This window comes from Artibeus jamaicensis, unplaced genomic scaffold (assembly GCF_021234435.1).
Source record: "Artibeus jamaicensis isolate MK-2021 breed Jamaican fruit bat unplaced genomic scaffold, CSHL_Jam_final contig_233, whole genome shotgun sequence".
Taxonomy (NCBI): Eukaryota; Metazoa; Chordata; class Mammalia; order Chiroptera; family Phyllostomidae; genus Artibeus; species Artibeus jamaicensis.
Window position 1 is genome coordinate 6,035,306 of NW_026521486.1, and position 24,827 is coordinate 6,060,132.

At 37.8% G+C, this 24,827-nt stretch overlaps 1 protein-coding gene and 1 non-coding gene across 2 annotated transcripts in view; both read left to right on the forward strand.

Annotated features, from left to right (window-relative positions):
• The window catches only part of ENTHD1 (ENTH domain containing 1), a 183,672-nt gene that overhangs the window by 97,093 nt on the left and 61,752 nt on the right, over positions 1–24,827 (forward strand). Inside the window, exon 8 of the mRNA XM_053662245.1 lies at positions 13,614–13,732. Coding sequence (XP_053518220.1) covers positions 13,614–13,732 — 119 coding nt within the window. The remainder of the gene's footprint in view (positions 1–13,613; positions 13,733–24,827) is intronic.
• LOC119060624 (U6 spliceosomal RNA) lies at positions 2,847–2,952 on the forward strand. The gene has a single exon (XR_005084622.1). It is a non-coding gene; the product is annotated as a U6 spliceosomal RNA (small nuclear RNA).

Consider the following 24,827-nt stretch of genomic DNA (forward strand, 5'->3'; position numbering starts at 1 on the left):
CCACATCCCAGCCATGGGCCTTGACTGGGAATTGAGCCCGCTGGTGACCCTTTGGTTTGCAGGCCGGCACTCAGTCCACTAAGCCACACCAGCCAAGGCCATTAAAGGACATACCTTAAAAAGAAGGAAAGTTATTCCAGAAGAATAGCTGGGTACACCATTAGTAAATATGTATACAAAATACTTTCTGTATAAAATAATGTCACATTTTTGAGTTTTAACAAAAGGCAACTAAAATACTGAGTAGCCATAGTATTTAAGTTGGGAGTGGGTCTATAGTGTGCTCAGGTGCTTGTATTTTTTGAGAGACGGGTAAGGATATTATTTGACTCTAAACTTTTAAGGGTAAATGCTAAAAGAAGAGAAGTATAGCACGCATAAATTCCAAAGTACTGAGAAAAAATGAAGTGAAAAAAACTTACTTTTATGAAGGGCAGAAAGCATAAAGTGAGGCAAATGGAAACAAAAAAGTAAAATGATAGAAATGAGTCCAAATATATTAATAATCACGATAAATATTAGTGAATTAAGCTCATCTTTAAAAAGCAGAGATTATCAAATGGGGGAGAAAGAAATCCAGGCATATGCTATAAGCGGAAGTTCACAGCAAGGTGAAAGGCAAATGGGTGGAAAAAGATAAAACAGGCACATACTAACTGAAGAAAGCTGGTATAGCTCTATTAAATCAGAGTAGAATTTAAAGCCATAGCATTATAAAGACAATGATAAAAGATTTAATTCCCCAGAAAGACATAATAACATTTCTAAATGAGAATATACCCAATAAAATAACTTTAAAGTATGTAAAGTGAAAATTGGTAGAATAGGATGATAGGGTGATATTGAAACACTGACCATTATATTAGGTGATTTCAAAATATCTCTCATTTATTGATAGGTCAGTAAATAAAACATTTTTTAAAACATGGGTTTTACAAGTGATTATATTTGTTATAAAGAAGGTCTTAACATTTCAAGGAATCTATATCACCCAGATGACCTTTCCTAGCAAAAATGCATTGTTTAAATTTTAATATCTAAATTAAAAATTTCCATTCATTTGAATGTGGAGTATTCCTTTTAGGATCAGGTAGAAGAAAAGGTCCCCATTCTCCATGTTTCTATTCAGCTTTGTACTGAAGGTCCTAACCATCATAATAAAACAAGTAAGAGAAATTAAAAGCATTGTATTGAAATGGAAGAAACACATTTACTTGCAGATGAGAGGATTCTCATATAGAAAACTTGAAAATATCGACATATTAGAAACACTAAATGTGAGCATTATGCTAAGTGACTAAGTCAGTCAGAGAAAGACAAATACCATATAATTTTATTTATATGTAGAATCTAAGGGACAATATAAACGAACAAAGAAAGAGAAACAGACTCACAGATACGGAGAAGAGACTGATGGTTGCCAGAAGGAAGAGGGTTAGAGAGCTGGGTGGAAGAGGTGAGCAGATTAAGAGGTACAGACTGGCAGTGACAAAATAATCTTGGATAGTACAGCGTAGGGAATATAGTCAATAAGATTGTAATAGCTACGTTTGGTGCCAGGTGGGTCCTAGAAATACCAGGGGGAACACTTTGTAAAGTATGTGATTGTCTACCGACTATGCTGTACACCTGAAGCTAATAAAAGAAATAATATTGAATATAAACCATAATTGAAAACAGTTAAAATTTTAAAAAGAAATGCTACATTTTAACAAGATGTCTGGCTATATTTTCATACAATATCAATAAATCATAAATATAATTTTTTAAAATACCATTTAAAATAGCAAAAAATCATGATCTACTTAGGGATAAAACTTACAAAGGATGTATAAGATCTGTACACTGAAAACTATAACACTTAATTGAAATACATTAAAGAGGGCCTACATATTAATATATGGAAAAATATTCATGTTTGTCCATTGAAATACTCAAAAATATAAGTATGAGTTCTCTCCAAATTGAAAAGATTTAGTGGTGGTTTTCTTAAACTCGGTACTATTGACAATTTGAGCCAGACGATTCTTTATTTTAAGGGCTACGCTGGTCAGTGTAGGACATTTAGCATTCTCCCTGACCTAGAGGCCATTAGACACACGTCTTCCTGTTGTGAGAGTCAAAAATGTCTGCAGACATCATCAAATGTCACCTGGGGACCAAAATTGCCACCCATTGAGAAGTACTGATTCAGTGCAAATGCAATCAAAATCCAAAAATGAGTTTTAAAATTTAATTTGATGGGCCGACTCTAAAATTTATCTGGGAGAATCAAAAGATCAAGAATATCCAAACATTCATGAAGGAAACTAGGTAGAGAGCTTGCCTTTCTAGATAACAAGACTAAACAAAGCATTAGTCATCATGACGGTGTGGCCTTGATGCAGGGATAGGTGTGCGGACCAATGGAACACACTGTGGAGCCCAGAGCATGGACCTGTGTGGCTGTGTTATCTTAGTAGATGACAGAGGGGGCATTTCATTTGGGTGGGTGAAGAATGGACTACTTAATGTTGGGGCAATTATTTATCCATGTTGAAAAAAGTGAAATTAAGAATTAGGTCTCCCTGGCTGGTGTAACTCAGTGGATTAAGCTCAGGCCTGCGAACCAAACAACCATGGTTTGATTCCCAGTCAGAGCACATGCCTGGGTTGCAGGCCAGTTCCCAGCAAGGGATGCACGAGAGGCAACCATACATTGATGTTTCTTTCCTTCTCTCCTTCCCTTCCCTTCCCCTCTAAATATAACTAAATAAAATCTTTAATAAAAAAGAATTAGGTCTCTACCGCATATCCTGCACAAAACAAATTCTAGATGAATTAAGGACTCCAAAGTTTAAAAGCAAGTGCCCGCTTCAGTAGCACATGTACTAAGATTGGAACGATACAGAGAAGATTGGCACGGCCCTGTGTAAGGATGACACGCAAATTTGTGAGGGTTCCACATTTTCTCACAACTCTCAATAAGTTCTATAAGAAAACATAGGCAGGAAAATTTCAAATATTCCACACAGCAATATTTTCACCAATATGTCCAATAGAGCAAAGGACAGAAAGGAAAGAATAAACAAATGGCACTTCATCAAATTAAAAAGCTTCTGCATGACTAAAGAAAACATCAGCAAAACGAAAAGGAAACTAACTGTGTGTGGAAATATATCTGCCAATGATACCTTGGACAAGGGTTTGATTTCCAAAATATATAAAGAACTCACATGACTCCACACCAGGAAGACAACCCAATTAAAAAATGAGCAAAAGACATGAACAGACATTTCTCCAAGGATGACATTTAGAGGGACCAAGAGACATATGAAAGGATGCTCAGCATCACTAGCCATCATAGAGATGCAAATTAGAACCACAATGAGATACCACTTCACACCAGTGAGAATGGCCATCATAAACAAATCAACAAATCACAAGTGTTGGCCAGGTCTCGGAAAAAAGGGAACCCTAGTGCACTGTTGGTGGGAATGCAGACTGGTGCAGCCATTGTGAAAAACAGTATAGAATTCCATAAAAACTTAAGATAGAACTGCCTTTTTTAACCGGCAATCCCACTGCTGGGATTATACCCTAAGAATCCTGAAACACAATTCAAAAGAACCTATGTACCCCAATGTTCACAGCAGCTCAATTTACAATAGCCAAGTGCTGGAAATAGCCTAAGTGCCCATCAGTAAATGAGTGGATTAAACAACTATGGTACATTTACACAATGGAATACTATGCAGCAAAAAGAAAGAAGGAACTCCTACCCTTCACAAGAGCATGGATGGAACTGGAGAGCATTATGCTAAGTGAAATAAGCCAGGTTGCACAAAAGGCAACCATACATTGGTGTTTCTCTCCCTCTCTCCTTCCCCTCTAAAGATAAATAAATAAATAAAATCTTTTTAAAAAAGTGAAAAAACAGTCAGAAACTAGGAGAAATATTTTCAACACAAATAACTGACAAACAATTAGTATCCAGAGTATATATATAATTCCTACAAATAAGAAATGGATAAAACTAACAAAAAGAAAGGAGATGTATAAAGCATTTTCTAAAAAAGAGGAGGAAATATGTAAGGGCAAGAAACATTTTTTTAAATGTTCAACCTTGTATTTTTATATAGTAGAACAATTATAAAATGAAATATGTGAAAATACAGTTTACCATACTGCAGTGGTTAAAATATCTAATGCCATATTGTGAGGAATTTCCTTCTCTTCCTTGGGCTACATTTTCTTCTACATTTGTAATCTTTTTTTTTTGTATGCCTTCTTCCTTTCTCTCATTCTCTTTCGTGCTTCTCTCCCCTCCCCTACCCCCACCCACTTCTTCCTTCTCTTCTCCTTTCTTCCTACTGTAATATGTTTGGCTTATGCCAGGTCATTTCCTTCTGCTTTGGCAGCTCTGACGAGGCAACTCTGTTTTGAAAACAGTAGAGGGTAATGGTTAGTGCTCAGGTCCTGAGCCTTACTGCCTGGATTTGAATTCTGATGCAAATCGTGTGGTTTATGTGACCTCTGACATGTTACTTAAGACTTTGTGCTGCAATTTTATCTTCTTTAAAATGGAGAAAATACAGTTCCTATTATACATTATTATAAGAAGTAAATGGGTTACTATAGGTGCAGTACAATAAGCCTTGATGGTTATCTGCTCAGATATATACTTACTGATTTCTTGACTCTTCCCACCATCTCTGAGACCGGTTTCTTTTCTCCACATACTAAGGTGCAGTTTGTGGGCTATTATTTCATCTACTATTGGGCAGCAAGAGGAATGGGAGCCCTCATTAGGCCTTCTGCAGCCTTGTTTATAATATTTGGAATCTGCTCTGTCTTCTGAGTCTTGGACGAGATCCTGTTGGTTCTCTCCAGCTGGGGGTGTATGCTGTTCCCGTGGGGAGGGGACATACCCTTCCACTTCAGCTGCTCCCCTTGTTCACTCAGTTCCCTTTTTCCCAGACATTCAGATATCGATGTGAAATCCCCGGATCTTCTCAGCTTCTCCATGCCACTATGGAGAAGAAGGGATGTCCTGGATCTTGTTTCTTTTCGTGACCACCAGTTATTTTCATTTTTTCTTCAGAAAATGTGTATTGTATCTATTTCTATATTAGATTGCTGTTATAATTTTTTTACAATTTTAACTTTTTAAAAATACATCTCATTAAGTGTTGGGAGGCAGAAACTCAGTGCTGAGGCTTCAGTCTGCTGTCCTGGCCTAGGAGCCCAGCACTGACCACTCAAAGCTGCTTCCTCAGTGATTGTGGATTTCTCCTTGTCCCATAAGCTGAGCATCCAACACTCGGTAAGATTTTCTCTTTCCCATTATTCTTTTTTTTAAAGATTTTATTTATTTATTTTTAGAAAGGGGAAGGGAGAGAGAGAGGAAAACATCAATGTGTGGTTGCCTTTTGTACGCCCCCTACTGGGGACCTGGCCTGCCACCCAGGCATATGCCCTGACTGGGAAACAACTGGCGACCCTTTGGTTCACAGTCTGGCACTCAATCCACTGAGCTACACCAGCCAGGACTCTCATTATTCTTTTTCTTTCTGTTTTTTAGGTTTCATTATTAGTTTTATTTTTTTAATATATTTTATTGATTATGATATTAAAGTTGTCCCATTTCCCCTCCTTCATTCCCCTCTACTTTGCACACCCCTTCCATCCATTTCCCCCCTTTAGTTCATGTCCATGTGTCACAAGTTCTTTAGCTTCTACATTTCCCAAACTATTTTTTTGCCCTCCCGTCTATTTTCTACCTACTGTCTATGCTACTTATTATCTGTACCTTTTCCCCCTTCTCCTCCTCCCACTGCCTTGTTGCTAACCCTCCATCCGATCTCTATTTCTATGGTTCCACTTCTGACCTAGCTGTCCTCTTAGTTTGCTTTTGTTTTTGGTGTGGTTGTTAATAACTGTGAGTTTGCTGTCCTTTCACTGTTCATATTTTTTATCTTCTTTTTTTTAGATAAGTCCCTTGAACATTTCATATAATAAATGAACTCCTTGGCTTGGTGATGATGAACTCCTTGAACTTGACCTTACCTGAGAAGCACTCTATCTGCCCTTCCATTCTAAATGAAAGCTTTGCTGGATAGATCAATCTTGGATGTAGGTCTTTGGATTTCATGGCTTGGAATACTTCTTTCCAGCCCCTTCTTGCCTGTAAGGTCTCTTTTGAGAAATCAGCTGACAGTCTGATGGGCACTCCTTTGTAGTTGACTGTCCTCTTATCTCTTGCTGCTTCTAGAATTCTCTCCTTCATTTTAATCTTGGCTAATATAACTATGATGTGCCTTGGTGTGTTCCTTCTTGGGTCCAACTTTTTTTGGACTCTCTGAGCTTCCTGGACTTCTTGGAAGTCTATTTCCTTTGTCAGATTGGGGAAGTTCTCCTTTATTATTTGTTCAAATAAGTGTTCCATTTGTTGCTCTTCCTCTTCCCCTTCTGTTACCCCTATAATTTGGATGTTGGAACATTTAAAGATGTTCTGGAGGTTCCTAAGCCACTCCTCATATTTTTTGAATTTTTGCTTCTTCATTCTTTTCTGTTTGGTTGTTTCTTTCTTCCTTCTGGTCCACTCCATTGATTTGAGTCCCAGTTTCCTTCCCATCACTATTGGTTCCCTGTACATTTCCTTTCATTTCATTTAATGTAGCCTTCATTTTTTCATCTAATTAGCTACCAAAGTCAACCAGCTCTGTGAGCATCCTGATCACCAGTGCTTTGAACTGTGCATTTGATAGGTTGGCTATCTCTTGATCACTTAAAAGTATTGGCTCTGCCCTGACTGGTATAGCTCAGTGGATTGAGCGTGGGCCTGTGAACCAAATGACTGAGGTTCGATTCCCAGTCAGGGCACATGCCTGGGTTGCAGGCCAGTTCCCAGCAGGGACGCACGAGAGGCAACCATACATTGATATTTCTCTCCCTCTCTCCTTCCCTTCCCCTCTAAAAATAAATAAATAAAAATTTTTTAAAAAAGTATTGGCTCTGGGGCTTTGATTAGCCATTTTTGGTGAGGTCGTGCCTGTTATATATGAGGGGTGGAGCCTTAGGTGTTCACCAGGGCGGGCAACCCAGTCACTGGGTTGCGATGCTGTATGTGGGGGCAGGATCAGAGAGGGAACAATGGTGCCCACTTCTCTCTCTCGGATTTCAGTCCCTTCTGCCACTTTCCACAAGCAAATTGGGCCCTTCGGGTGCTGGTTCCCAGGTGGATGGGTTTGTGTACATTCTAAGACCCTGTGGGTCTCTCCAACAAACTCTCCTGTGAGGCTGGGAGCCTCTCCCAGCGCCTCAACGCCCACAAATGTTTTCAATTGGTGCTTTTAGGCTTTGTTTCCCAGCCCTGGGACCCTGGGTTGCGAAGTCTGTCTCGCTGCCCATTTTCGTTGGGTTTATCTGTGGGTGAAGGTGTGACCACAGTCAGCCAGTTGCCTTGTGCACCTCACTGGGTCTGCTCATTGCCACCCCGTGCCTGGGGCCTGCCAGCCGCCATCTGCGTACCCAGATCCATCACCCACCGCTTTTTCCTGCCAAGACCCCTCTCCACTGGCCACCAACTCCGCCTCTCTTACCAGTCTGGATGCCTGGTTGTTGGACTTCTGTACAGTTCAATTTTCTGTCAGTTCTGGTTGTTTTTTTGTTTCTAATTTTTTGTTGTCCTTAATTTTGGTTGTGTGAAGAGGCACAGTGTGTCTACCTATACCTCCATCTTGGCCAGAAGTCCTCTTTCCCATTATTCTTCAGTAAGAACTACTGGTGATGTCTCAAATTTTGTAGGCTATTGTTAGCACAACACTGAAATAAAATTGCCTTAAGTTTAATTTTTAAGCTCTCCTGCAAGAAAAGTTTTTCCTTTTCATATTTACCTATTTCAAAATTAAAAATCTGCTTAAACATCTCTGCATTTTTTGTTTTTTATCCCTTTTCTGTTTTTAATGCCTTTTCCCACTAATGTCAAAATTCAACCTTTCAAAAAAAATTTATAGCACTCACACTCTATCTCCTGTTCCTCTGCAGCATTTCTCAGAAGTAAAGGGAGTTACAGAGGCTGTGCCTACAGGGGTGCAGTGGTACCTCTCAGATGCCTGTCTCAAGATCAAGGCACTCATTTCTGCTGGAGGGTCAGGGATCAGGGTTCTCAGCAGGGTCCTTCTCTGGGCATTCCCAACAGCTGGGAGAGCCCCTTTGCCCAAGGTCACACCCCCTTCTTGAGGGAACCTACATCCAATGACCTGTAGTGTGATTCTTCAATGACCAGCGCCCATGCCTTAGGACAGGACATCTCTGAAGAGCCCTTCCAGCACCAAAACTCCTAATTGGAGATTGGCTAAGGTCTCTGTTGTGGCCCAGTTTCTCCCTGGCCCATCTTGCCTTCCCTGTCTCTTCACACAGGTTGTTTCCAAAAGCACTCCCTAGTGACTCTCCCTTAAACCAGCCTGAGCCATGGGGTTTGTTTCCCAGGGAACCCAACCTAGCACAATGGCCTTTCAAAATTCAAGGTATAGGACTATCACAACATGTGTGCCTAAGTGAAGAAAGAGAATTATAAAGCAAAATGTTAACAACTGGTGAATTGGGATGATGAGTATATGGGAGTTCTTTGTACTATTCTTGCAATTTTTCTGCAAGTTTGAAATTCATATAAAACAAAATTTTAAAAAATTAGGACAATATTAACTACTTGAAGATGCTGAAGTGTAAAACAGTAAAATCTTTAGGTGAAGGTTCCAAGCTTATAATTCTGCAGAAGTTAGATAGGAACTTAATCACTATGAGACTTTTATACCTGATCAGTTTTTTGTTGGCCTACTGACCATGTTCTATGATCAGTTTGTTTGCTGTTTGAAATTAATCATTTCTTTTAAAATTTTATTTAAAAAAATTTTAAACAAATGGCTAATTTACTTAAATTATACCTGAAAAGACACTTGTCAATACATAGCAACAATGTTTATTGGATACTAAATAATAAATGGAACAATTTGGAAATTTGTTCAACTTCTAAGGCATTTCACTACCAACATGTGCTGTTGCATTGTTAATATCTGGCCGTTTAAATGTCAGTTTGATATCTAAGAAATATCACTGGGTTTACCAGTTCTGCTTTGTGGTATTATCTGAGCACTGCAGGCTCAATGACAGCTATAGCTTCTCTCTAGATATTTCTACAGAGTACCTACAGCCTGGGTATCTAACACTCATCTTTAATGAGTCAGTAGCATCACTTCCTGTAGCATCTCTACTTTTTCCTTTGTGTTTCTCATTCATGTACTAGTGGTCCCTGGCATGTGAGTTCACAGTCTCAACTGATACATAGCTTATGACAGCGAAGGAACTTTATTTCCACTCAGGAACTAAATGTGTGTTATCCCCTTCCATTTGCATGTGAAAATCAAGAAATAAATGTTGTGTAATCATTTAATTTAATTTAATTAAGCACACTTCACTTTCAATGTTGTGCTGCCTGATATTAAAAAAAATGTAAATGAGTCTCTATTGACTCACTATATTATAATATAACTGCCTCTGTTCCAGCCCCTTTAAGATTATTTTATATAGGTATATAATATTTTAGTTATTCTAGCCTAAAATGAATCTCCTAATATGCAAGACATTTTATCTTACACAATTCTAGCTATTCTTCAGTTTCCTTACATTTCAAAATTTACCTCCAGAAATTTTTATTAATCTACTTCTGTAATGTCTAAAACTTAGATCTTTATCACTTCAAGGGTGATTTTTGTTGCTAAATTCTTAAACAGTGATAATACAGTTCCCAATTAAATCACATGAAAGTACACAGATGACCTAAGCCTCAAACCACTACTGTTTGCAAATACTAATTATAAAATCTCCAAGCCCCAAGTAAACTAATTTTATTCATTTTCATGTGAAGTTACAAGAAAATACAAAGTTAGACCCATAAATGGGAAGTTCTCATTTTTTCTTTAGTGTCTTTCATGTGCACCATTCCTGCCCCTTTGCTCATGCAGGTCTTTCTGCTTGGAATTATTTCTCCCTCCTCTCCCTCTACATTTACCAGGATCCTAGCCATCTTTCAAAGATCGTGCAAGTTTTACTTCCTACTTGAGGCTCTATTTTATTACTCTGTATACACTTATTTTTTTTCTTCCTTAGCATTTCTAGTCCTAAAGTTCGTTAGTTTAAGGAAGTTGGCATGTAATTGTTCTCCTCTAATTGTTTCCTATAAATCCATATGTTAGACTTATCCTCCTAATGAGGCTCAAATTTTTGAAGGCAAGGACCATCCATGCCTTGTATCACTTCTTTTCAAGCTATTTTTTTGCATAACCTCTAAAATTATTTTTTAAAATTATATACCTCTTTGTATATCTTTAAGCTGATGTGTGAAATATTATCATAAGTAACTACAAAGGGTATAATTCAAAATATTGACATTGAAGATAAAAAACAAAGCAAAAACTATTACATGAGACTTTTAAGTGTATGTAAAGGGATCTAAATACTTTTAAGTGTATGTAAAGGGATCTAAATACTATTGTGATTGATACTGTAGTCATTCATTTGGAAAAATTACATGCAGTCTTCTTTAACTGTTGGAAATTGTACATCATTTTTTCCACTTGAAGTCATATTTCTGTTCCACATTCTTCCCAGAATTTTATCCTAATAGAGTATTTTTATGCTTGAAAATTTGCTCTACATCAAATATATGAGGTCTGTCCAGAAGGCATCCAGCCATATAATATGTAAAGTAGAGACATTCACTGAAGAAGATACAAGATATATTGTATATAAGACAATGACACTCTCAGTCCCCTTCAAAGTAGGCACCTTAGCACCTCACACAGTTCTTCTAATTGCCATAAGCTGCCCTGTTGTATTTTCCTGAATCTCATTGACAGTCTGAAACTTTTTCCCTTTCAAAGGTGATTTTAGTTTTGGGAAAAGCCTAAAGTCACAGGGGGCCAAATCTGGGCTGTAGGGGAGGCTGAGTCACCTGGGTGATTTGATGTTTCAGCACAAAACTCTGCACGAGACGTGATGCATGAGCAGGTACATTGTTGTGATGAAGCTGCCAGTCACCAGTTACACATGGCTGTGTCCTTCTGAATCATTCAAATAATTTCCACAGAGGAATGTTCAAGCTTAATGCAAAATCTGATGCACTACTTGCTCAGTCATGGTGAATGTGACCGCCACACAGTACCCATGCTCACTCAACTGCATCTACTGCTTCCACTGATTAGTACAGTGAAGTCTTCATTGTTCACACATGCGTATTCCAGTCCACTCTCCTTGGCTGCCAGGTTACATTGATGTTGTGCAAACCATTCTCGTTATATGAACAGTGGCTGGACTTTTTCTGGACAGAACTTGTATATGTAAATTGAAGTTATTTTTTAGTTTCCTTACTAGAGGCTTTAAAAGTGATAAAATACTCCTTCTAGACTGACTTATCATTTCAATTATTTTTAGTACACAATCAAAATCAAAACCACATAAATGTAATATAAGTACTAACTAAACATAAAGGATACAATTTATTAAAAATTCATGTTTTTATGAGATGCATAGAGCTGTTCATTTACCCACATATGAATATTACCTATTGCTAGAAATAAGTAGGGTTCAGCATGAATTCTGTTTCTGTTTTACATTTTTACAGATGTAAATGCTGAGAAGACTTGTTCACATAAAATTATAGGTGGAAATAGAAGATATTTTATTATAGCAATGTCAATTCTATGAATTCCTTCCAAGTCATATGCCGAAAATTATGTAGTGATTTATTATAAAAATGTTTTTCATCTCTTGTCACCTGTTAACTTGATTACATCTTTTTTCAATGTCATTGAAAGCAAAGGATTGGGAACACCCTACTTAGGAAAAGATTAAATAGTCATTAGGAGTAATTTCCTTTCAAAGTTTCTAAGAAAAATACCAAAAACCTTTACTATGATTTATCAAATGACAAGTATACCTGTTATGCTTTAATACAATGCACTCAGAATGTATGGGAAATAGTAAAACGTTAACTGCAACATACCTGTCAATATAATAATTTTTTGAGAAAATGATTTTATTGTGTCATATGCTTTAAATATATCTTCATCAACTCTTCAGAACTGCAGATTTGGTTCATTCAATTTCTGGAAATTATCCAATTTCCTAGTTGGCAAAAACAGACCCCACTGTCAAAACAAACAGTCCAATCAGATAGATTTAAACTTTCTTTCAGAAAATATCTTACTTTATTTATTCAAATAAATGTGTAAACAAACATCATTCTGCTTTCATGCACACTCCTGAACTCCTTTCCTAAGGGAGAGAGCTACTGCAGGGAGCCTTGTCAGAAGGTTGGCGCATTAACACAGCAGGGGCCCTGCCTCCCCTGCCGCTGGCTTTCTTCCCCTGGGCTCTTTCCCAGGGATGACGCACTCTCTGACAACAGGTGCGGGAGTGAAAAGCACAACCACATTAAATGAAGTTTGTCAGCTGTTCTGCTTCTCCATACTGTAATGTATCTGATTGCCAAACATCCCAGCGCGGACCAAAATTTCCTGTTACTTATGCCATTCTCTGCCATTAAAGAAACGTGTGTAAGGCAGGACAACCTTTGAAGCTCGACTTTGGATTTTTCATGCCTTGATTGAAGGAGGCGACCCCATAACAATGCTTCTTACCATTGTTTGGTGCCTTAGAGGTTCTTCTACATACCCCTCAATAGAAGATAACCATAATAAGATTAGGCAATTGATGCTTTTCTTTACAAAGCAGGAGAAAATTGACCATCGAAGGGAAGGGGAAAGACTCGGCCTGAGTGCTACACAGCTGCACTCTCAGGATGCCCAGTGTGGGACAGGATATACGCAGAACTTGTGGATCTGGACACCGTATTTTAAAATTACCCACACCCACCTAGCCCTTGGGCAGGCTCTCAGTGCCCACGGCGATGTGCATACACCAGTTAGAAAACAGCTTTCTTGTGCCCAGTGATACACTGAGATAGGGTAGGTTACCGATACGTTGTTTACCCTTTAACACAGGGAGGAAAATGATATTAAGACTACAAAAATGTTAAGTTCAGTTAAAGTACATAAGTGGAAATATCATTTTATTTTTCTTTAGCGTACTCTTCTGTGCTTAAGTTTAAAAATTTTTTGTTTAAAAGTTCTTATTGAATGATCCATACATTCCTGGTGAGTTTTGCTTGGAACCATGATGTTCACACAGCAGTAATAAATGCCTTTTAATTAGAATAATTATAGTCATTATTCCTGTTTTGATAAAGTTTTATTTGAATGATTTTCACATATTCAAACTATTTTTATACAATATTATACCTCATATTTAAATATATATGTCAAATAATAAAGCTACAAAATAAAATTGTTCATTGGAGAAGGGCTGGAATTGATGTTGGATTTTAAAATGCCTCAACCTGTTGTTATAAAAAGCTATATTAAAATGATTACTATTTATGGCTAGCCATTGGGAGATATGTATATTTTGTAGGAAAAAAGTGGGTCTTCGGTAGTGATTAACTTAGAAATTGTGAGCTACTGTAAATTACTCTTTCTTGCCGAAGTAAAACCTCAGCTTTCCATCCCCAACAGAGAACACTCCCAAGGCAGAGTCGAAACAAGAGCGGCGGCGAGGCCTTCAGCCGCCCAGTGAAGCCGTGGCGTGCCAGGGGGCACTGCCGCTCAAGTGCGCTGCTTGGAAATCGGCGGAGGTAAGTCACTGGAGTTTTTCATTTCTGCTCTGAACAGCGACCGCAAACGCAGTGACCTAAACCAGTGCAAACCGATGATCTCACAGTCCCGCAGGTCCCACGGGGCGGAAATCGCGTGCCTGTCTGCGGGCCGCCTCCCCATCTGCAGGCTCTGAGGGCGAGTGTGTTCTTTCAGCTTCTTATGTTCTAGGAGAAACTGCCTGTCTTCCAACTTTGTTTTTGGTGTCCTTTGTCATATAGAGTTTTAAATAAGAATGAGGTTAAATTATCAAAATTTTCCTTTATAGTTTGTGCATTTAAAAGTCTTATTTAATACTTTCTTCTTTTTCCTGCCCTGGCTGGTGTGGCTCAGTGGATTGAGTGCCAGCCTGCAAACCAAAGGGTCACCAGATCAATTCCCAGTCAGGGCACACACCTGGGTTGTGGGCCAGGTCCCCGTGGGGCACGTGAGAGGCAACCACATATTGATGTATCTCTCTGTCTCTTTCTCCCTCTCTCTCAAAAATAATAAATAAAAAATAAACCCTTTAAAAAGTCTTTTTTATCCTTATATAATAAAGATTTTTTGTTTTTTCTTCTAAATGTTGAAACCCTTATGCCTTCTAGAATTTTAATATATAGTGTGTGATAAGGCCTTATTTTATTTGAATCCTTGATGAATAACAGTATTTAATTTATTGAACAGTCCATCTTTCTCTATTCATTTTTAAAACATTTTAATATGAAATAATTAGAGACATAAGAAATTTCAGAAATAGTATGGAGTCCCTGTACGTTCCACCCAGCTTCCCCTCATGTTGATGTCTCACATTTCCGGAGGTTTGTAGCTGAAACAGTATCAAAACCAGGGACTCCATTGGTGTGTTACTGCTAACTGTACTACAGACCTTAGTTAGTTTTCAAATTTTCAATTCAGTGTTAAGTTTCATAACCTGCATTTGTATGTGTGTGTGTGTGTATTCTATGCAACTAAGTGTAGATTTGTGTAACCAGCACGATAATTAAGATACAGAACTGCTCTACCCCCACAAAAGAAGTCCCCCTCACATGACCCACTCCATCTCACCCCGACAACCTTCTCCCCAGCAACCACTGATTGGTCCATCTATAATTTTGTTATTTCTAGAATGCTGTGTAAATGGACTCAGACAATATGTAATCTTTCGAGATAGATTTTTTCCACTGAGCATAATGCCCTTGAGATCCGTTCAGGTTGCTGCGTGTATCAGTAACGCATCCCTTTTTATTGTTGCATGGCGTCCCATTTTATAGATGTGTCAGTTGATTCAACCACTCACCCGTTGAAAGATGCTTGGGTGTTTTCAGCTATTTCTAAGTAAAGCTGTTGTGAACATTTGTAGCTTTTTAAATGTAAAGCTTCCATATCTCTGGGATAAACGTCCAAGACTGTGACTGCTGAGTTCCAGCAAGTGCACACCAAGTTTTGTAAGAAACTGTCCAACAGTTTCCAGAGTGGCTGTACCATTTACAGTCCCACCAGTAGTACATGGGGGTTCAGTTTCTCTGCCTCCTCACCGACCTCTGTTACTGCTACTGTTTTTATTTTAGCTATTCCAATAGGTCTGCAGTGACATCTCATCGTAGTTTTGTGTTTCCCAAATGTCTAATGATGTCGAGCATTTTCTCATGTGCTTATCGGTGCCATCATAACTTCTCTTGGGTAAAATATAGCTCCATGTATTTTGCCCACTTTCTAATTGGATCATTTTTTACCATTGAGTTTGGAGAGCTCTTCACATGTTCTGAGCACAGGTCCTTTGTCAGAGATGTGACCTGCATGTATTGTGCTCCAGTGCGTGGCCTGTCTTTTTTCTTTGACAATATTTGTCACAGAGCATAAGTTTTAAATTTTGGTGAAGCCCAGTTTATCAATATTTTATTTTATGGATCATGCTTTGGTGTCATATATCTAAGAACTCTTTACCTAACCCAAGTTCATGTAGATTTTCTCTTATGTTTTGTTTTAACTTTGTTTTTATTGTTTATACTATTACAGGGGTCTCCATTTCCCCCCCACTTTGCCCGCATTGCCCCCCTCCCTCTTGCTATCACCACGATGACGTCAGAGCCCATGGCTTACACAGGCACGTTCTTTGGCTAATCCTCTCTCCTTCATTCACCCAGTTTCCCCTCCCTCCCCTCTGACAGCCTCTGTTTCCATTTTGTTCGTCAGTTAATTTTGGTCATTAGATTCCACATATCAGTGAGATCCTATGGGACCTGTCTTTTGATTTTATCTTATGTGTTCTTCTAAAAATTTTATAATTTTATGTTTTACATTTGGGTCTATATTCTATTTTGAATTAATTTTTGTGTAAGGTGTAAAGTGTATGTCAGGGTTCTTAAAAAATGGTTCTACTCTTTTTTTCCCTACAGATGTCCAATTGTTTCAATGTCATTTGTTGAAAAGACTTAAATTTTGCTATATCTTTAAGCGTAGGTTTTCATTCTCTCTCTTCCTTGTCACTCTGAGACTTTCCAGTGGGAAGTATTTCATCTCAATATAAGTCTGAGAAAGTTATCTCTGCTTCAAATATTTCCTACTGTTTATTTTGACTTTCTTCTCTTGGGCTCTTCTTATCTGGATATTAGTTATTTTCTTTCTATCTTTATGTTGCATAACTTTTATATTTCATAAGTTTTCTGTTTCTTCATTGTTTTTTCTTTCCTATAGCTTCTCAATCTGATCTTCCAGTTTACTAGTATAATCTGTTCTCACCTATATCCATTCTACTGTTTATCCCCTCTGTGTTCTCTATTTCAACATTCTATTTTTACATTTGATATTTCACATTTCTATTCATTCTTTTTCTTGTATTTGTTTCTGTTATATATTGCTTATATTTTTCCTTATTTTAGTATGTACATTAAGGTTATTTTAAATTCTCAGTACATCTTTTCTAATACCTGCGCTTCTGGTGAAATCTGTAATGCAGTTTTAAATTTTTCTTCTGAAATTATTTTGATCCTCAAGTGACTGGTAACCCCCAGGGGTTATGGCTGCTCTGCCCAGGATTGCTGAGGGCCAACCTGAGTCTGCGTCAGCTCTATCAGCCCAAATCCAAGGTGGGGGAAACGGATGCGGGTGGAAAGCACTCCTTTCCCCGACTCCGAGAAATATCAGAGTTAATCATTCTCACTCTAAGGATCAATGCCTGAAGTTAGATCGTTATCCTAGCACCCCATGAAGAAGTAGCTCCTGGAGGGAGGCACTCCTTAAACTGTAAACCACCTGCCTTGGGGAATCGGAAGAGGAAGTGTGAAGAGGCATGTTCTCAAGCCTACAGACTGTCCTCCCTGCTTGTTCTCATCTCCTTACCCACTCAGGGCTGACCAGAGGCTCTCCTGAGTACGCTGTATGCGTCACAGCAGGTGTGCAGGCAGGTTCAAGGCAAAGAATGTGGGGGTAATTCTAGCGGCTCCTTCCTCATTCTATCTCCCCACTGCGCAGGCCACCTTGTGCCCAGGACTACAGTCAACACGGACTCCTTTCCCGCACTCACACACAGACACACCTGCTCAGAACAGCCTCTCGCGGTTAGTTCTCAGTTTGATGTCCAGGCCAATCCTGAGTTAGGGGCCACCGGCACCGGCACCAGCACCAGAACCTGCTCTGTTCTTCAGTGCTCTCTGAGCTGCTCAGACGTGCACCTACTCAGTCCTGTTCGCAGATTCACATGAGAACACACATTAACCGATAATTCTGGCATCTACAGCTCTCCAAATACTACTTTTTCTTGAAATTTTTTTCTGCTTAATTTCTATTAGATATATATTGGACCACTTAATCTTTAATTTTCCCCCAATTTGCAACTGCTTTTTAAAAAATCCTCATCTGAGGACATGCTTATTGATTTCGAAGAGAGGGGAAGGGAGGGAGAGAAACATCAAGGTGAGAGAGAAACATTGATCAGTTGCTTCTCATACGAACCCTGACTGAGGACTGAACCCACAACCCAGGCAAGTGTCCCGACCAGGAATCAAACCTGTGACCTTTTGATTTGCAGGATGACGCTCTAAGCTACTGAGCCACATCAGCTAGTGTTCGACTGCTTTCAAAATTACTTTTTTGTATTTTTTAAAAATTTTTAGGTAATTAATCAGAACCATCTTCTAGTTCATCCCTTCCTCCTTTCACCTGTGCTGACTCTAGAATTTTTCTTGTCCATTGTGTTTTATTTCAATAGCTATATTTTTTTTATTTGCAGGATTTCGCATTGCTGATAGTTTGTAAGCTCCTCTTGAGTGGTCCAGATTTTTAATCATCCTTCTCTCTGAGTGTCCTTACAGCCCTTTCCAGCCTACCAATTTTTCATTTGCTTCCTTCTGATGCCTACAGTCACAGACCAACATTCAGGACTTAGATGGGCAGTGTGGGGCTCCTTCCTTGTGCTCATATCAGAGATGTTGCAGATCAGGTCCCCAGACCCAGGGATTCTGAGGGTCAGCTGCTGGAGAAGTTGAGTTTGCATCCTTTCACCTACTTGGGTATATTAATACTTTAAGAAGCCCTTGTCCTGGGCTGGGATTATTTCAGCCTCCTTTGTAAGGAGGTGATCCCCATACCTGGGCATAAGGTCAAGCAGTGAGCCCCTATTCAACACTCCTGTCTCAGTTGGACACTTTAAATCTGTATTTACCCCCCCAGGAGCTGAGATCCTGGTTTTCTCTGCCTTTTTCTGGACCCAAAGCCCTGAAGGTCTCTAACTTCCACCTCTTTGCCATATGTGTTTCTGTTCATGCTCTTATCCAGGATGTTCATCTTGTTTTTGAACAGCATGACTGTGACTTTAATTTTCACATTTGTATTTTCTCTTCCACTGCTGTGTGTTTGAGAAAGAAAGGTATCCCCAAAGTATGAACTCACAGAACCATCTGGACTGGAAATCTGCTCCACTGAAGACTATGAAATTACCTTATTCACTCAGTTGTTTTTCTGTTTTGTATGTGGTTCTCCTTTCAGAAGGAAGGCTCCTTGAGAGTAGAGACCTTTTCACTTTTATGGATTAGTGAGTCTTTACTTGCCCCCTTTTTGTTAATGAAGAAATGAATGAATAGCGGACGTTCAAGAGTAACTTCTTTCTCTTCTTTTTCTGTGAAAGCGGCTTGTTTGGTCTCCTGCTCAGAGTGCCGTGTTTGGTACTCCCTGCCACAGTTCCTATGAGGGAGACTGGAATTAGTTCCTGACCTTCTGTTCCAATCTCTTTCCCCAACTCAATTAGGTACTGGATTTATGGCAGCTCAGAAAAGTACATAAAATTAAAATTTCACTGTTCCTTAGTTGTATAATGGCCCATAGATTGAAAGTATGTAGATTGTTTTCAAAGATATGACATTAAGTCAAAATGACTTTTAAATTTGAGATTAATTTATTTGCTGCTGATGGCTTTTAACGGAGGAAATAGACTAGAATAATCTTACATACTTTGGAGCCTAACAGAGATATAAAATGCTGCTTAGTTTGTTTGTTTGTTTGTATCAGTCTTTAAACTGTCACTACTTATTGCTTTTTCTTATTTTAGAGGAAGCTACTGTAATTTATATCATTCCACATTTTATATCAGTGAGCAAAATAATGGTTCCCTTTCTCTCAAAGGAGGTCTTTCCCTTTTCCTGAACATGACTACATCACAGCGCTGCTCCATCATCGCTCTGACAAGCATCTCCTCTTATTACCATCAGGAACATGTGATGCAGTCCAACGTTGTCCTCCTCAGTAATCTGTTTTTGCAGCAGAAGACAAAAGCTATCAAGCTGAACAGTAAATCTAATTGTTGTTGCCAAAGAGGGCTGCATCTGCATTACAATTCTCATGCTCTTAGTCCAGAATGAGAAAGAAATGATATTGTTGGTTGCTTAGGCAGAATGACAGGTGCTTAAAAATAGCTTTTAAAAACTTCAAATAGAAACCTCTTTAACTATTCTCTTTCTACAAATGAAAGGATTATATAAAAGCAGGAAATAAAATTCTTAATAGAATAGGGCTTTCAAAGGCAGAGCAGGGCTTGCCTGTTTAGGGGAAGGCCTTTACGTGCCTGGCGCTCACACGCAGACACGTTTTCTCTGCGTACGGCCCAGGAGCTTTATTGTTAAGTTTGCTAATTAATGTGGCTACGTGTAGCTTTTTGCAACCTCGAAGGACCTTCTTCTTTTCGTGTTGGAGGAGATTCAACAAGGAGGTTATGACTTTTTCAGTCACAGCTGTTCCCATGGCAACAGGGAAGCTATGAATCGATTTACACAAAATTAAAGCTGACCAAAGCCTTCAGTCCATTGTGAGTTACTAAGTTGCTAGTGATAGACGATAAATGTTTATTTCCTACTGCCTCTGTTTATTATTTTGCTAAATTAGGAGTAAACAGTTTTTATCTTTGGGTTTATTAATAGGTCATTTATTATATTTGTGGAAACGAACTCATCAAAGCTGCTGGAAAAATGAAAATTATACTTACTCTGATTATGTTCATTTGTTATCCCTTTACCTTCTGCAACAGTGATTAAAGGCCCTCTTTATTTTCATGTTTGTACTTTTATTCTTCTTAAATCAGAAAATACTTACTGAAAATAGTTTAAACAATATAAAAGGGTAAAAAGTGAAAAACAAAGTTTCTTCTTACTTCTTTATATTCCTTCAGTTCCTTTCCTAAGGGGCAACTATTACTATTTCTGTGAGGGTATGTGAATTGTGGGGGGAAATTTTCTGTGTCCCTACATTTCTTTTAACTAAATGGATTTAGTTGTCATATACTACTGTGTAGCATGCTTTGAACTAAGCAATATATCTTGCCTCTTTCTATATAAATGTAATCATTCAATGTACATTGTTTCAAAATATGCTTTTTTCACTAAACTACATGTAATAGGCATCTGTATCAGTACACTTAACTTATTCTTGATATATAAATGACTCTTAATTTATTTAATCATTCCCTATTGATTATATTTAGGGATTTGTTGTGGTGGTGGAGCGATATACACTTAGGTCAATGAAACAGAATAGAGAACCGAGAAATAAACACACACAATATGGACAACGGATTTTTGACAAAAGAAAATCAGTTTCAACAAATGATATTAGAGCAATTGAATGCTTATAGGCAAAACCATGACTCTTAAATTAAACCTTATACAGAAGTTCACTCCAAATAGATCGCAGACTTAAATGTAAAGTGTAAAACTATAAAACATTTTTTTTAATGGAGAAAAATCTGTGGGATGTAGAGCTGGCCAAAAACACTATCCCTAAATAAGACATGATCATAATGGAAAACTTTTGCTCTATAGTAAGATCACCTACAAACTCCCAGCATAAACAGGAATAATTTGTGACAACAAAAAAATAAAAGGGGATAAAGTTCTGAATTTGCAAAGCAGAATGGAGATCAGATGCTTTCAAAGAAAAAGGACTACTGTATATATGAAGCTTTCTTTTTCATAACCTTAATAGTAACCACACACAAAAAAAACCCCAAACAGAGATACATAACTTTAAAAAAGAGGAAACTTAGGGAAAAAGTATGAAATACCACTGAACAAAAACAACAGACAGAAACACAAAGGAAAAGAACCAGTGGAGGTGAGGAGGTATCAGAAACAAAAGGTAAAATGCCTGTAGGAAATCCTCAGGCATCAATAATTACCCTAAATGTAAATGAACTGAATTCACCAATAAAGAGGCACAATGTAGCAGATTGGACCAAAAAATAAAACCCGATCATATTCTGTCTTCAGGAGACACATTCAGATGCAAAGACAAAGATAGACTCAAAGCGAAAGGGCGGAAAATGATTCTCCGAGTAAATAGGATCCACAGAAAAGCAGGTATAGCCATAGTTATACCTGACAAATAGATTTCAAGATAACAAAAGTAAAAAGAGACAAAGGTGGACACTTTACAATGGTAAAGGGGACACTACACCAAGTCATAGCCCCTCTTGGTATATATGCACCCAGTCCGGGAGCACCCAAAGGTACTAAAGGGAGAAACTGATGAAACAGCAGTCATAGTAGGGGACCTAAATTCCCCAGTGACAGCTATAGATAGGTCATTCAAACAGAAAATCAATATAGAAATATTGGCCTTAGCCCGAGCTGGTATGGCTTAGTGGACTGAGTGCCAGCCTGTGAATCGAAGGGTCGCCGGTTGGATTCCCAGTCTAGGGCACATGCCTAGGTTGTGGGCTAGGTTCCCAGTAGGGGGCACACAAGAGGCAATCACACAGATGTTTCTCTCCCTCTCTTTCTTCCTCCTTTCCCCTCTCTAAAATTAATAAAATCTTTTTTAAAGAAAGGTCGGCCTTAAACGATACATTAGACCAAATGAGCATAATTGACATTTATAGGGCCTTTCATTCCAGAACATCAGGTTGTACATTCTTCTCTAGTGCACATGGAACACTCTCAAGGCCAGACCACACGCTGGGTCACAAAACCGGCCTTAACAAATTTAAGGAGAATAAAATATACCAAACATATTCTCTGAACACAGTGCCTTGGAATTAGAAATCAACTGTGAAAACAAAATAAAAACAAACCCCACAATTATGTGTAGATTAAACAACATACTACTAGAAAATTTAAAAAAATAAAAAGGTAAGATTAAAAGATATAGAGACAGATGAGAATGACTGACATCAAAACTTCTCAGATGCACTAAGAGGGACATTTATATTATTACAAGCCTATCTAAAAAACAAGAAAAATCTCAAGTAAACCACCTAACACTATCTATTAAAGAACTAGAAAAAGAAAAACAAAAGCGGCCCAAAGTCAGCAGAAGAAAAGAAATAATAAAAATTAAAATAGAATTGAATAAATAGAAAACAAAAAACACTATACAAAAAATTAATACAATAAAGACCTGGTTCTTTGAAAAGATTAATAAAATTGACAATCCCCTGGCTAGACTCACTAAGGGAAAAATAGAAAAGACTCACATAAACAAAATCAGAAATGAAAGTTACCAAAGACATCACAGAAATATAAAGGATCATACTAGAATGCAACGAAAAATTATATGCCACCAAATTCAACACTCTAGAAGAAATAGATAAGTTTCTAGAACTATATAACCTTCCTAGACTGAATCATGGAGGATTAGAAAATCTAAGTAGACTAATCAATAGTGAGGAAATTGAAACAATCATCAAAAACCTCCAAAAAAAAAAGTTCAGGACCAGACAGCTTCACTAGTGAATTCTACCAGTCAAAGAAGATTTGATACTTATCCTTCTCCAACTCTTCCCAAAAAAATGAAGAAGAGGCAATACCTCCTAACACTTTATAAGTCCAGATAACCCTGAAACCCAAAACCTGGCAAGAATAACCCACACAAAAAAGAGACCTAAGACCAATGAATACAGCCCTGGTTGGTGTGGCTCAATGGATTGAGTGCCCACCTGTGAACAAAAGGGTTGCTGGTTTGGTTCCTAGTCAGGATGCATGCCTGGATTGCAGGCTGGGTTGGACCCCCAGTAGGGGGTGCATGAGAGGCAATCACACATTGATGTTTCTATCCCTCTCTTTCTCCTTCCCTTCCCCTCTAAAAATAAATAAATAAATAATTTTAAAAAGACCAATGAATACAGATGCAAAAACCCTAGACAAATGAGCAAACTGAATATAAAAATACATTTAACAAATCAAGTGAGATTCATTCCAGGAGCACAAGTCTGGTTCAGCATACACAAATCTATCAGTGTAACACCGTGTTAACAAAAACAGGTTGAAAATCATATGATCTTATCAATAGATGTAGAAAAGGCATTTGATAAGCTATAACATCCATTTATGATTAAAACACTCAATAAAATAGATATGAAAAGAAATTACTTCAATATAATAAAGGCCATATATATTAAAAACCCTCAGCTAATATCATACTCAATGGATGAAGAACTGAAAACTTTTCCTCCAAAATCAAGAACAAGACAAGGACGGCCACTCTCACCACTATTATTCAACATGGAGCTGGAAGTCCTAGCCAGAGCAATTAGGCAAAAGAAAGATATAAAAGGCATCCAAATTAGGAATTAAGAAGTAAATGTACCACTTTTTGAAGTTGACATGATTTTTTATATAGAAAACGTTGAAGAATCTATAAAAAAAACGACTAGAAATGATAAACAAATACAGTAAAGTTATAAAATACAAGATCCATGTACAAAAATCCACTGAAATTTCAGAAAAAGAAATGAAAAAAATTCTTTTTGCAATTGCCACACAAAGAATAAAATACCTAGGAATAAACACAGGATGTGAAGGACCTGTATACTGAAAACTACAAAGCATTATTAAAAGAGATTGAAAAAGACACAATGAAATGGAAAGATATTGTGTGTTTGTGGATTAGAAGAATAAACACAATGAAAATGTCCATATTACTCAAGGCAATACAGAGATTTAATGCAATCCACATCAAAATCCCAAAGACATTTATTAAAGAAATAGAACAAAATATCATCAGATTTGTATAGAACCACAAAGACTACAAATGGCTAAAGCAATCTCACATAAAAAACAAAGTTGAAAGTATCACACTGTCTGACTTCAAATTTGACCACTGACCAATAATCAAAAAAAACATTGTATTGGCAGAAAAGCAGACACACAGACAATGAGACAGAATTGAGAGCCCCAAAATAACACTACATGTATATGAGCAAATAATTTTTCACAAAAAAGCAAAAAAATACAATGGAGAAGAGAAAAGCTCTTCAATAACTGGTGCTGGGGAAACTGAAAAGCCACACGCAAAAGAATGAAACTAGACCACAATTTGTCCCTGTGTACAAAAATTAATTCATAGTGGGTCAAAGAGCTAATATAAGATCGGAAACAATAAATTACATAGAAGAAAACATAGGTACTAAACTTATAGGCCTTGGTCTTAGAGAAGATTTTATGAATTTGACCCCTAAATCAAGGGAAACAAAGGCAAGAATAAATTAAGGGGGATGTACCTATAAAGCTTCTGCACAATAAAAGAAACTGACAATGAAGCAAAAAGGCAACCAACCTAGTGGGAGAAGAAACTTGCAAACAACAACTCTGACAAAGGCTTAATATTCAAAAT